At 36.3% G+C, this 14,847-nt stretch overlaps 1 protein-coding gene across 1 annotated transcript in view; it reads left to right on the top strand.

Annotated features, from left to right (window-relative positions):
• LOC122805805 (epidermal growth factor receptor kinase substrate 8-like) overlaps window positions 1–14,847 on the top strand; it is a 293,418-nt gene that overhangs the window by 13,370 nt on the left and 265,201 nt on the right. The window contains exons 2-3 of the mRNA XM_044076069.1: window positions 1,889–2,012; window positions 14,606–14,679. Coding sequence (XP_043932004.1) covers window positions 1,889–2,012; window positions 14,606–14,679 — 198 coding nt within the window. The remainder of the gene's footprint in view (window positions 1–1,888; window positions 2,013–14,605; window positions 14,680–14,847) is intronic.

Consider the following 14,847-nt stretch of genomic DNA (forward strand, 5'->3'; position numbering starts at 1 on the left):
CACCTCCAGTGTCTTTTCTACTAACAATCTCAATTCAATCACCAGGTCAGTTATGCCACATCTTAATCTGAAGCTGAACTGCTCATCTCCCCTTTTACATCCTATTACTTTGCATATTTGTTTACTGCTCATCTCCCTTTTACTTCCTATTACTTTGCATATTCGTTTACTGCTCATCTCCCTTTTACTTCCTATTACTTTGCATATTTGTTTACTGCTCATCTCCCCTTTTACTTCCTATTACTTTTATATTCTTTCCTGCTCTCCGTTTACTTCCTATTACTTTGCATATTCGTTTACTGCTCATCTCCCCTTTTACTTCCTATTACTTTGCATATTCGTTTACTGCTCATCTCCCCTTTTACTTCCTATTACTTTGCATATTCATTTATCAATCAGCCTGTCCAACACTTTCATGCAGTATGGCAGGAGTTTCATACCTCTGTATGTTCCACAGTTGTGAATGTCCACTTTATTCTTGTGCACGCACATGATATTGCTTATTCTCCAGTGATCTAGAATACATATTTCTCTCCATAATGCAAAGAGTACCCTCACAAGTCATTTATTCTCTAACTCACCCATATCTTGATCAAATCTGCAGTGACTTTATCTGTGCCTGCTGCCTTTTCTGACTTTTTTTCCATAGTTCTGTTCTTACTTATTCTAGGGTGGATTCTTGTTCCTTTTTCAACACTGGCTGTGCATGGGGCAGTACAATTTCTGTGGGCCATTTGGAAGCTACTGTAAGTACTGCATTGATTTGCCTTTCATATCCATCCCTTATGAATGGTGTCTGACAACTAACTTTTATGTCTTTCTGTCTTTGCCTTGCAACGTGAGAAAGCATTTTATACAATCTGCTAAGTCACTTTCCAGTTTTCTTCCTGCACTCCTTTCTTTTGATAACTTCCTGCAATTCTGCATTCAACCAATAGCTTTCCTAATGTACTCCGATATCTGGCTTGGCAACATATCTGTTCTGTAGTCTTCACACATGCTGTTTTGAGACACTGATATTCTTTTTCAACTTCACCTATTTTCTCTAATTTCCGAAGAGCCTGACCCTTGAGTTTTTCCTTGAACTGTGCTTTCACAGCCTAGTCTCTATTGACCTTAGAGCCTTCCCTGACCACTGATTGCAGGTGACTAAATGCTTAGCAACAAAGAACAATGCACTCTGTCTTAAAAGCTTCCTAGAAATGTTTTCACAATTACTTAGTGAAAAATTTTCCAGTAGGAATCAGAAGCAGTTCATTTACCAAACAGCACCCCCATAATCTGAAATATTTAAAATCAGCTTAGCGAGATGCACCATAAAGATAATGTTGCATCTCTTTACTTGCATAAGCCCTCACAGGATTTGGTAGGAGTGAGGTTAGACTCAATACCAACATGATATTGTGGCCTAGGACTAGGTATTATGTTGACTATGTGCCATTGAGTTAGGAATATACATATGAGCAGACGACTGGGTCACACATGTGGCAATAGTGGAACATTTCCATTAAAAAATTGTTCCTTGTTATTTGGATTAATGTGAAGACTTCTTTATGAAGGGGCTAAACAGCTCATTTGAAACTTGTAGTAGGAATAGTCAGTGCACCCAAAGTTCATCCCGATTTCCATATTTTGTATTACTGTTAGAGTAAAATTGTTCACCTGGCTAAGTCTGTATAGCATCCTAATCGTTCCTCCTTTAATTTATTCAGATGCTTGTTTAAATATTAGTTGCAAATTTAATTATTTGAGTACCAGATATGAGTAATTTAGATGCAAGCTAATGAAAGTGAAGAAAACTATTCCAGTATCCACCAATAATAGCACGAGTCCATTCTTCTGCATGCAGTAGTGTGTAGCACTAATCAGATGCATATTATCTCAACAGGATATCCTGAACCACGTGCTAAATGATATTGAAGAGTTTTCTGGGAAACTACAGCAAGATATTGGCACCACAAATTCAAAAAAAAGCAAGAAGAAAAAAGAAAAAAAGAAGAGTAAAAAGAAAGGTAAGCAGTACCTTAAGTACCAGATGCCATATGGCATGGGTCAGTCTCCCAGATGTACAAGGACTCAGCGGGATGCATGGAGAAGAGGGAAAGGCGAATCAGATGTTAGAGAAGAGATACGCCCTACCTTCAGACTTAATTATATGAATGGAAAAATGAGTAAATAAGACAGTGGAAGAAAAACAGAGGTTCATCAGATCCGCCCACTTCCAGCTATCACTTGTTTCCTGTGAGTCCCTCTGTCCATCTGTACTCCACCCATCTCTAAAACACGTCAGTGCGGGGCCTCACCTACCTTATTGTGTGCAGGGCCTCACCTACCTTACTGTGTGCAGGGCCTCACGTACCTTACTGTGTGCAGGGCCTCACCTTCCTTACTGTGTGAAGGGCCTCACCTACCTTACTGTGTGCAGGGCCTCACCTACCTTACTGTGTGCAGGGCCTCACCAATCTTACTGTGTGCAGGGCCTCACCTACCTTACTGTATGCAAGGCCTCACCTACCTTGCTGTAAATGGCATGCCATGCACATTCCAGCAGCCATCCTTACCCTCCCCTTACCTAACTTCCCATCTGTATTTTATACCACCCACCTGACCATAATGGAATGGTAAGTTCTTCCAATGTGCTGATGTTTTTTTTCTTTAAATAGATAAGTTCTGTCCAGTTCATCCTTTTCTATTTCATTCTGTTTCATTAGTCATCCTTTGCATACCATCTAGGAACCTGCTGTCTTTATTTCTGCTGCACACTAGAATATGTGATAGAATGTCACTATTCACCATATGTAATAACTTTATTTTCCTAGTTTAATGCAGTATCCTTTTCAAAGATGCAATCAGCCTATAATGTCTTTAACAGGCTAATGCATGCGTAGCAGATAAGAAGGTACATGCCCAACTGCACCGCAGCACAGTGTCATTCAGTGGTAACCACAGCTACCAATCTTCCATTTTCAACATGAGCTCTACCTCTCATAATGTGGAACAAATGGGCAAAATATGGGACACTTACTAACAACTTCAACTAGAAAGCTCATCTCATATGATGGCTAAAATGTGCTGTCATTTTACTCACACATTTTTTTTTTTTTTTTGATGAATTAATAAGGTTCTGTTCTATAATATGGATATCAATTAAAATTTCCTAACACTGAATGTGAGAGAGCTATTTTCAATGTGAAAAAAGTAAAAAAAAAAAAAAAAAAAGTCTTCTCCTTTTACTGTCAGACTAACCAGGTGGCCAGATACACAATATGCCCTCGTTGCCTTCTGCACCAACCAATCAGGTCCCGTTTCTTCACCCTGCCCCTTCTTCCTCTCATTATTTTAATAAAAAATAAAAAAAAGACTTTATTCACTGCATGGAAGGATATAACACTCAAGTTTTAGTTAAAAAAAAGAAAGAAACATCTTCTCTCTTTTAAACTGTAGCAGATGCTGTAGTTTATATCCAGCACTGAGCCAGACACACAGCCAGAGCACTACAGTGCTGCTCAGGCTTTATTTATTAAAAAAAAAATCCTCTCTCTTTTAAAATGTAGCAAGCAGTTGCTACAGTTTATACTCTGCTCTGCAGGTAGCACTACAGTGCTCAAGATTTACTTTAACAAAAAAAAAAAAAAGAAAAGAAAATAAATGTTTTAAACTTTAAAAGCAGTTCTTACTGTTTAGACCAGACATGGAGTGCTACAGTGCTCAGATTTGACCGCAAATGAAATACTGGCTTTTAAAAGCCATTATGCTTTGAAGATCACACCCAAACCAACCAATTGCACCCAGGGCAGTTGCCCGCTTTGCTACTTTCTGTCAATATTATGGATGCATAAATTGTCAGTGTTTATTGCTAACTCCAGTACATGACAGCCTCTGAGCCTCAAAACAGACTGTATAGAATCCATGCACCTACTATTTCTGATCAGTATCTGGAGCTATCAAGATAGATACACATTTTCAGTTTAAACACATTTAGTGAATTCTAAGATCTCACTTCCAAAGCTAAAGCGTTTCGTGTGTTAGAGGCAATGTGTTTACATTTGTAATATCAATTCTCTATCTTTAACAACATATTACTTCTTGAATTAATGCTATAGTTAGTAAATGACAAATCACAGAAAAACTGTCAGCAGTAACATGTAGACATTTAGAGACTTTAGTAATGTCTTTCTTAATAAGTATGTAATATACTAACACAGATTTTATATATATATATATATATATATATATATATGTGTGTGTGTGTGTGTGTGTGTGTGTGTGTGTGTGTGTGTGTGTGTATATATATATATATATATATATATGTGTGTATATATATATATATATATATATATATATATATATATATATATATATATATATATAAACATCCACATTTTTTCTGTGATTTGTGATTCAGTGAAATGACTTTCAGTCAAATGTCTTTTCAGTAAACTTATGCAATATTGTCTCTTTCAGTCAAATGCAGTTTCATCATTTTATAGTAAACCTTTTAGGAAATGTGATTATGTCTTGATACCTGTAAGTCATCCCAGATATGGACTAAAAATGCAGACTCCATACAGACAGTGACTGAAGGTTAAGACTAGACATACTGAATCTATACCCTAGAGCTGAGTATGGACAAGATCAAGACCAGTTACTTATCAGGGGCTAGGATCTGCCACATTTCACACACACTCGGGTCATTGGACCACAAGTACCAGCATGACCCAGTCATAGACCATGTGAGTGTAAATGACTTGAGATGTACCTCACTAAACTATAAGAAGAGAGACATCATGGAGCTCTCAGAATGAGATTCCCATGCTGGTACGAGCCTAAAATTGAGTAGCATTTTACCTTCTCCAAGGATGATGTTATAAAACGAACTAAATATGACTGACTAATAATTGGCTTAGTTTCTGGTGTCATTCTAACGGGGGTGCAATATTTGTCAGCATGGAAGGAGATGGTCAACCGACTACACTGCTTTGCCAGTCATGGCCTGCACCTCTCCAATCTAGACTTTCATATATTAACTAAAACATTGTCTTCCCCATAGTGTCTTTTTTAGGCAATGCCAAACTGAAAGTACTTCCGACATAGAAAATTGAAATCAAGAAAATCTAAAGGTATTACTGCTCAATGCTAGGAATCTAAACAAAAAAAAATCTACTCTCTAGAAGCTCTCTTCACCCTAGAGAATGTGGACATCTGTGCGTTCACTGAGACATAGTTTAAAGCAGCGGACAGCACACCAAGAGTGCAAGGTTATAATGACTTCCACACATTTAGAACAGCTACTACACAGACAGAGACTAAACGTGGAGGTGTCTCAATTTACTTCAAAAATAAATACATCTCAAGGTTGGTCAGACAGGACAATGCACTTGAGCTACTCCATTTTAAATCACCATAGTCAAAATCCAATATCACTTCCTTGCAAACTATAAGTCCCCCTCTATGAGCCAGAAAACGTATACCATGTATTTAAGCTTATTGGAAACACTCACCATCCAACTCAATACCATATTCATGTGTGATTTTAATTACCCCACTATTAACTGGCAATCATATACAACACCAAATGTACAGGCACAGAGATTCCTGGATTTTGTAAACACAAACTCCGCAGACCAGGTTGTCAATACACCAACCAAGGGTGCAACCATACTGGATCTGGTCCTTATTAATAAGGAAGAGTGCTGCACAATCCCTACTGTAATGTCTTCCCTGGTAATGACAGAGCACAGAATGGTCTCACTTGAAGTAAGAATAAGACCTGGACCCACTGTTAGCCGTGTAATATTCAGGAACTACTCTAAGGCAAACCTCCTGCTATTAAGTGATACCCTGAACATTTCAAGCCCCCCATAAACCATGAGAACACTGCTGTCTATGCAGAACTGTTCACAGAAAGCCTACACAAGCATGTTAATTGCTGTATAGAGGCAGCTGTACCCACCAGGAAGAAGTACAGAACTGACTCAAAAACAAGCCACCATGGTGGAATCACAAAACAAATAGGCTGTACAACAGAAGGAAGACAATCATAGCAAATATTAGGAGGTGCAGCACCCAGCAACACAAAAGCACCCTCATCAAACTAAACAAACAACTCAGAGGACAAATAAAGTTTACCAAAGCCAAATTTGAGGTACATTTGGCCACCCAGGCATTCTTTAACTATGTCTGCAACCTCAAAGTCAATACACAATTGAGTGCAGAACTCACTGTAAATGTAGTCACCTATACTGAGCTGAAAGATATAGCAAACCTACTGGCCAACAAATTCAGTTCCAAAATTACCCCTCTCCCTCAACCTTCTCACAGGAATTACTATTAAATTTGACTCTCCCTGCTGTCACTAGGGAACAGATCCTTAATGCTCTTTCTAAGGCCAAAGACACTGCATCAATGGGCCCAAATAATATCCCAGGATGCCTTTTTCATTTCTCCATATCTTTTGGGTTTCTAAAGCCATGATGGGAATGGACCCCATTCCTAAGTCAAAGTACAATTAAAGTTCATAAATTTAGTATTCTTTCAATCTTTGATGTCAGCCAGAAGTGCTCTTCGCAGCACCCACAATGTGCCTAGCAATGACTCCTTCTGCAATTCGTATGAGGTTACATGTATTAGTAACATATCTAAATATGATTGTAAATTCTTTTTTATAAGACCCGTTACTCCTATTGAAACTGCCTGGGTATCTTTCTTCCATGTGGCTCTTATTTCAGCCTGCAAATCCTGATATTTTATGACTTTGTGTCTCTCTGTATGCAAGACGCTAGTCACTGGGTGTGGTGATTTCAAAGATCAGTGCTGCTTTTGCTTTCTTTTCATGGACCACTATATCTGGTTTTCTAGCATCTATCTTTTGAACTGTTGGTAATGGGTGATCCCATGTGATGTAGACTTCATCATTTTCTATTATGCTTTGTGGCTCATATTTCAACTGTTTCTTAGCCACTTTGATACCGTAATGTTTGCACAATCTCCAGTGCAACACTCTTACCACATTATTATGCCTTTCAGTATACAGTCCTTCTGCCATTAGTATATCACAAACAGTAACGAGGTGTGCAACTGTTTCCTATTCTGTTTTACAAAACCTACATTTGTCTGTTTCTCCCACATGTTCAATGGACTTTGTAAACCAATTGTACATAGGCCACTATCTTGGACCTCCAATATTAACCTTTCATCTCTTGGTTTTAATTTGCCTCTCCTTAACCATTCCTGCAATTGATCCTGATCAACATGAGGTTCTTCCAGAAATTTTCTATACTTGCAACTGTATTTATGCATTTTCCACATTTTTTGCCTTCTCATCTAGTCCTTCACCTTATATTCTTTCTTTTTTGGCAGATTCAGTTGCTGCCTGATTTTTATCTACTTCTGGTTTGATTTCCATTCCTGTTTGATGCCGATATGCATCTGCTAGACTAAGCAGCGAAGTCATCTTAGAGTTATACTCTTCGTGTTTCAAAACTTTCATTATGTATGGGTCTTGTGAGGTCAGCAGATATGTGTGCAGTCCTATGATTGCAGTTCTATACATGTAATCAGTTTCAAGGAGACCCATCCCTCCTTCGGAATGGGAAACATATAATCTTGGTATACACTGCTTTTTATAAATCATTTGGTGAGCAAGAAGCATCCTTCTTGTTTTCTGTCTAATCTATCCAACATGTTTTAGGGCCAGTCAATCACCCAAAAGTTGGAAGTTAGGACAGGAAAAGCAAATTGGTTTATAGCTTGAATTTTGTTCTTAAATGTCAACACTGTTTCCAGGATTAATTTAAATCTGCTAAAATATTCCTTACTAAGTTTTATTCGCATTTATTCATATTTTATTGTTGATCCTTCATCAATTCCAAAATATTTATACACTCCCTCTTGCTCAAGTTCTTTTATATCACATTCTTCTCCCAAACTGATGTTTTCTTGGTGCTGCAGTTTTCCTGCTTTAAAGGTTACTTTTGCACATTTATCAAGACCAAATGACATTCTTATATCATCTGAAAAAGTTTTGACAACTTGCAGTTGTGTTTTCACTTCCTCATCTGATGAGCTCTATCATTTTAAATCATCGACAATGAGAAGAGGAGAAGTCTTTACACTTTGTTGTTTTCTAGGTGCTAAATTATAGCCGTGGCCTAAGCTGTTAAGTAGACAGCTTAATGGGTTAAGGGCAAGACAGAATAGCAGCAGTGACAGAGAGTCATGCTGGAATATCCCCCTTTGAATTTTTATCCTTGGAATAGTCATTTGTCCTTTATCATAGCTTAATTGCAAAGCAGTCTGGCAATGTTTTATGGTCACTGTAATACAGTCAATCAGTGTAGCATGTAACATATTCATTTTTTAAGCACTTTTTTATCTGTGAATGTGGGATAGTATCAGATGTTTTTTTGTAGTCAATGCATGCCATACTTAAATTCTTCCCCTTTTTTACAGTTCTCCACAATGACTTTATTTAACAACAAATGATCCTTTGTTCCATATGACTTTCTTTTATTGCCCTGTTGTTCCATTTCCATAATTAAGTTTTCTTCTAAATAACTATAAACTCTGTCGGTATCAGTTGTAGTATATAGTTCATATGTCATCAGAAGGCAAGTTATTGGTCGATAATTTTTAGGGTAGCTTGCGGGTTCACTCTTAAGTAGGAGCATTGTTTTTCCTGATGTCAGCCAGATTGGTGGTCTGTTCGGGGTGCACATATAAATAGTTCTTACTCATGGCTAAATCTTCATAAAAAGACATTAATACTTTTAACCAGAAGTTAGGTACTGCATCTGGGCCTGGGGTTTCCAATTAAAGGCTTTTCTTAACTTTGTTTCAATCTCTCTAGCTGTCACTTCATCCCATTTCATAGCCTGTAACTTTAAACTTCTTATTCTTTCTTTTACTTCTTCTATTCATTTAACATCTTTGTTATGTTCCACAGGATCTTCAGTAATACTTCTTTAAAATGTATCTATTTCTTCTTTCTTTGGTGATCTTTCAATTATTTTATCTCATTTCACAATACTCTTTAAAACTTTTTTGGGTCATTGATAAATTGCTTATTTTATCATTTTCAATTATATTTATCTGCATATCTTCTAAGATTTTCTGCCTGTGCTGAGAATTTTAGTTTATTTGCAATAGTGCATGATAGATCCTGATCTGTTCTAATACTGAGCATTGCTTTTATCATGTCTACCTTTCTTAGTATTTTTGTTGATCTGTTCCCTCTTCTATACTCTTCTAACAGTGACACTTCTTGTCTTAATTGCTTTATAGTTTTCTCTGTTCAATATTTCCATAATGATATTTAATTTCTCCCCTTCCTTTCTCTCACTACCCTGTGTTCTTGTGGTAAAACTTTATCAGTTATTAATTTAGCTGCACAGTAATATATCCTGTTTAGTTCTGTTATATTGCATGGATCTCTATGGACAGTCCTAATCACTGCATTAATTTGTTGACTTTTTGGGTTTTATTGACCCTCTGCAGTCTATTTCTTTCATTGATCTTAATATGTCTATCTATCTCCATTAAATCAAGCAGCTCTTCTCTCATTTTCATCTAAACTGAGAGCACATTTTTTTTTTCTTTTCCTATTTCCTGTAGGCATTCTATAAAAAATTGTATAGAATCTTCCTGTGACACATTCACTTCAATTTCATCCTGTGCCATCCGTAGCTCTGTCATATGGGAACTCACTGGCCTACCAATCCTCGACATTGACTGCATCAGAGTTTCCACAGTTTCTTGTTCTTTCCCTTGCTGTCCAGCTTCAAGTGAGCATTTATACTGGTTTCCTGTAGAATGATCCAAAATATCTTCATATGGCACCTGACCAATTGCTTCCCATTCCACTGGTTTCCCCTTAAACTGGATGTCCATTGCTCTATCCTGTTGTGGTGCTTTCTGAATTAATTTTCTACACTGAATCTTACGCTTTGCAGGTACTCCATAACCGCAGTTTCCATCTCTTTAACTTCTCCATTACTGATCTCCTTTTCTACTGTTCCTCTTTGTCTTCTTCTTTTTTTTTGCATTGTAAAGTTTTCCATGTCTGGATTCCTTTGCCTGTATTTCTCTTCAAATATGCTGCTCTTTTTGTATTGATTAGTTTTGCTTTCTCCTTTGCATAGATATTACACCATATTAAATCTCTTTTCCTTCCCCATGTCCATATTTCTTCTTCAGATGTCACCTAATTTCCTGTTTCTCCTTACTTTGGGGACTCGTTCCATCATGCTGTGATGTAACCTGTGTTAGACCTTCTACACCATATCCTTCACTTCACAAGCACTCCGTAACTTCAGCTTCTTTTTTTTTAAATTCTACTTTACTAATCTTCTATCCTACATTCCTTCTTTGTGGTATTATTTTTTTATTGTGAAATTTTCCATATCTGGATGCCTTGGCTTGTATTTCTCTTCAAATATCTTTGGAATGCCATCTTTATATTGATTAATTTGGCTTTCACCTTTACATAAATATTGCACCATATCAAATCTCTCTTTCTTTCTCATGTCCATATTTCTTTTGTATACTTTTGAAAAATCTCTAAGTTTTGTTGTTTATATTTTTGCACTTCCTCAGATGCCTCTTTTTCCAAACAGATCAATATTTCTTGGTCTATATACTGTTTTTCACAAATCTGTTGTATTAATGAACACACATTTTTATTTGAAGTTTCTGACAGTTTTCCTTGTGGGAGTATTTTTCTTCCCTCCAGTTTCTCTCTTAATCTTTTTGTATATCATGTGTCTGGAAATTCTGGGCTTTTCCAGTTGTAGTAACACTACATAATTTCTTTCTTATTCTCAGTACTTCACTTTATCATCTTTATGGCTCTTCTTTGGCCTATCAGTTTTTGTGATTTTGTGAACTACTAGTTCCTTTTACAACAGGGGGCCATTCTCCCCCTGGGCCTGACCTGGCCCCTTTGTAGGAATGCTTTCATATTTTGAATATTCTGCATTGTCATTTTTTCCAATCCTGGCATCAGTGTGCCTACCAGGAACGGGGACTTTTTTATCCTGGATCTTCTGCACCCAGCTACCTTTTTTTTAATTTTTGACCTACTTCTGCCCATGATACATGCTTTATTAATACAATCTATATATCAGTGTCATCTTGGTGAGGTTTTGTGAAAAACATGGTCCACTTCATGAAGGTACTCACCAAGACTTGAGGAAGAATTCGATTTCAGCACTACTACTCTCCTTCTCTTGCTGACTTATTATCTCTCTGTTCGGACCCCTAAGATGTCTTATAAATAACATGAAACATGGCCTATCAGGCCTTCTGGAATTGCTTTTTAACTGTAGCCTCCAAACAAACTTCATGCCTTATTAATGAAGAATAGCAACAGTCATCCATCTGCACAAAGGTGGGCTATCTGCAAACTACAGAGCCATAAGTCTCACTAGTCTTATATGCAAAACCATGGAAAGAAGTTTTGTGCATGAGATGTGATTACTTGTAAGCCATTTCAGATGTGGGCTAAAAATGAAGACTCCATACAGACAGTGACTGGAGATCAAGACTAAACTCACTGACTCCATACCCTAGAGATGTGAGTTTCAGATCATGCCACTGAGCTGCTGTGCTACTCTAATTAGCTATTAATGCAGCTTGAAAAAAATAGGGTTGTTTTAAATAGCTAGAGGCTTTTATAGTGAATGGCTCAGTCATTCATTCATTCATTTATTTATGTATGCATGTTTATTACATTTTAGTTATGAAATAGGTTGACTAGTCAACTTACCCTTTTCCGTGATGACCATGGCCCATTGTTCTTTTTGGACTTGTAATTTTGCTTGGATTTAAAAACAAACATGATAAGCAGTGAAACCACAAGTTTTGAACTGCATTCCTTAATCCTACAGTAAAAGATATTTCATGTATTATATAAAGCATAACCCCCGTATATTCAATTTACCCATTTTTTCTGGGGAGATGAGTTTTCCATCCACTTATGGGCTGTCAAAGGCTTCTGTTTGTATTAAATGCAGGTTTAGGTATTTTGCTTACATTTTTATGAATGTACAGTTTCATGAATGACTTTCTTATGTATTTGCTAAGAAAAATATTTTTGAAGTGACAGTTTATTTATTGGTTATTTTTATTAATTCGGTTAAAATACATTATGATTTGTTAGTTTTATTGTTTAGCTATGCTTTATTTAGTTTATTTTCTGTAATCAAAAGGACAAGGCTTGATTCTTTGAACCCTTTCTTGATTCATGTGCAACTCCAAGCACATCTAAAGAATAGTCCTGGGTTGCCCCTGAAATGGGCACTTTTGTTATCTGGATAAGCCCTCTGAAAACATTCATAAAATAAAAAAATATATGTGTATGCATTTTTTGTGTGTGCAATATGAAGGAATTACTTTCTAAACTGACATGAAAGAGAAATGCAGTCCATGTTTCATGTTATTGTCCTAATTTACTTTTTTCTTTTATAATAAGCACAGATTTAGGTTTGGGTTTGCTTAAGTGGGTTACAGTATTCTGGCAACTGTGTAGGTGTCTGTGCTTTTGCTTTTTTATTTATTTATTTTATTTCTTTTTTCATAGTGCATGATCTTTTACTTTAGTTTTCAACAAGCAGATATAGTAGATATGTTGGTATAAGAGGATTTTTGGTAGCCTTGATAATTTAGCAGGGATGTGGACAAACTTGTGTTACTGCACTAAATATGTTTGTAAGCTCTTGGTAAAGCTTTAAAAGTTAAACAAAACAGATCTAATCAGTGTATAAGATACATTTTTTTTTTAATCATCACATCTTTTATCTAAACTCTGTTATTAGTATGTAGAGGACAAGTGAGCAGTCCATGCTCTGACCTATAGGTCTAGATGCATTCAGTATAAAAATCATACAGATATAAATATGCAAAATATACCCTGAGATCATAACATGTACAATGTGTTTTCTGCAAGTTAGAGTTTAGCTTTCAGCACCTGTTTTAAGTAAAAGGTGTCTCTAATTTGTAGGTGAGCAAGTCTGATAAAAACTCAGCCGTAAAAAGGATTCTACAAATCTAAATGAATCCATAATATGTCTCTAGGGATCCACTCAGCTTCTGTACATGTAATAAACCGTTTACCTATGGGTGGACAAAAACTGTAAGCTCTAGCCTCATTTGCTCAAAATTCAACCAGTTGAGGATCAGAGCTCTTTCATAAGAAATCACTGTCAGTGAGTTGCACTGGCAGTAATGTCCTTTTTGGGTGAATTCCCTCCTTCATTCAGTTGGTGCAACTATGGAGATGGTAGATGTAACTTCAGGGTGCAGTTGGGCTTACCCTCCTTCAAAAACACTTAAAAGGTGTGTTTTTTGTTTTGTTTTTGTTTTTTCAGGAGAATGTAGTTCAGAGATTCTGATCCTCAGCAGGTTAATCTTTGTCTACTCATAGTGGGTGCATAATAAACACCATAGCAAAACATATAAAGGAATCCCACACAAGAAAAAAAATATATGATTTTGTGCTGCAGATTAATTCTAAAAAACATCAAACAACTGTTATGCTGGCTACTTTTTTAAATACTGTTTTCATTATTATATAATATTCTTATTATATTTCATGACGTTTTCTTATTAGAATTCCGTAATTCATTCTAGTTAACACCAGATGTCCCTTATGCTACATTTCGATTGCCATGGTATTTGCCGAATGGACAGAAGGGTACTTTTATTATTGCCTGAAAGAAGTGTTTTCCTTCATTTTTATTTGTATTTGGGGCAACTTCATTTCATTCTGAGACCTAATTGCATTTTATGTGGGTAAATTATCAACTGTACAAATAATGGAGTAATTTGGTGAGTCAGCAATAATTCTTCTCTTTTGTCTTTATGGATTTGATTTAATTGTGTTTGATTAATAATTGCACATCAAATGTTTTGATTACAATTTTAAATGGGGAAGGTGTGCTTATGTGTTATTACACTGATGAAGCCATTTCCACTGACTGAAGCAATACGTAGTTTGCATACTTTTTTGTGCTGGATTCCCACAGATGTATTCAGTTACTCAGGGCAGGCAGAGACATCAAGTCACATTAGATGATTCAGGAGGCAGTTCAATGTTTCCTTGAAAATTGAAAACCATGGGATTCTGAGAAGTAAGGAAACTTACAACTTTAAAGCACTTCAGAAGCAGAAACAGATTACTGGTGTTTCAGCAATGTACATGGCCGCATTTCTGTTTACAGAACATAACCAAACATCATAAAAATTGCATTAGATGAGTAAGTTAACTAATACAGCAGACTTCAAGGGTTGTTCGTTTTTTCTGCAAAATGATGATTTGTATAATCATTGCACACAAATAGCCAGCTCATTATCTGCAGTGTAGTCAGTGCAAAGTGAAACTCTACATCTCATTAATTCCTACCACAATAATTTTGGACATACTCCACAACTTATTTGGAACAAATAAGGGGATTTCATGTTATTGTTACTCAATTAAAACTCACAATGTAAAAAAACAAATCCTCCTGCAGTCTAAAGGAATACTAGCCCACATATTAATTTTGTTCATTGTTAAACTGGAAAACATGTCTTAAAAACTATCACAATGCTGTTTTGTATTTCTGCTTAGATGGTGACAGTGGAATTCCAGACTCAGCATTTATAGACATCTTTCAGAAGATAAAATATGGAATTAATCTACTGGTAAGTGGACAAAAGTAACGGCAAAGTTTATTTTGCATGCACTCGACAGTGTAATTTAGTCTGTAACAACATACATCTCTGCGGCTGGGACATATTCAGAATCCCAAAGGACAAAAACACAGATGGCTAAAAGACTGACCACAGAAGGTTGAAACAAAGACTACTGAA

The sequence above is a fragment of the Protopterus annectens genome, chromosome 7.part0 (assembly GCF_019279795.1).
Source record: "Protopterus annectens isolate FY-2018-M chromosome 7.part0, PAN1.0, whole genome shotgun sequence".
In the NCBI taxonomy this organism is placed as follows: domain Eukaryota; kingdom Metazoa; phylum Chordata; order Ceratodontiformes; family Protopteridae; genus Protopterus; species Protopterus annectens.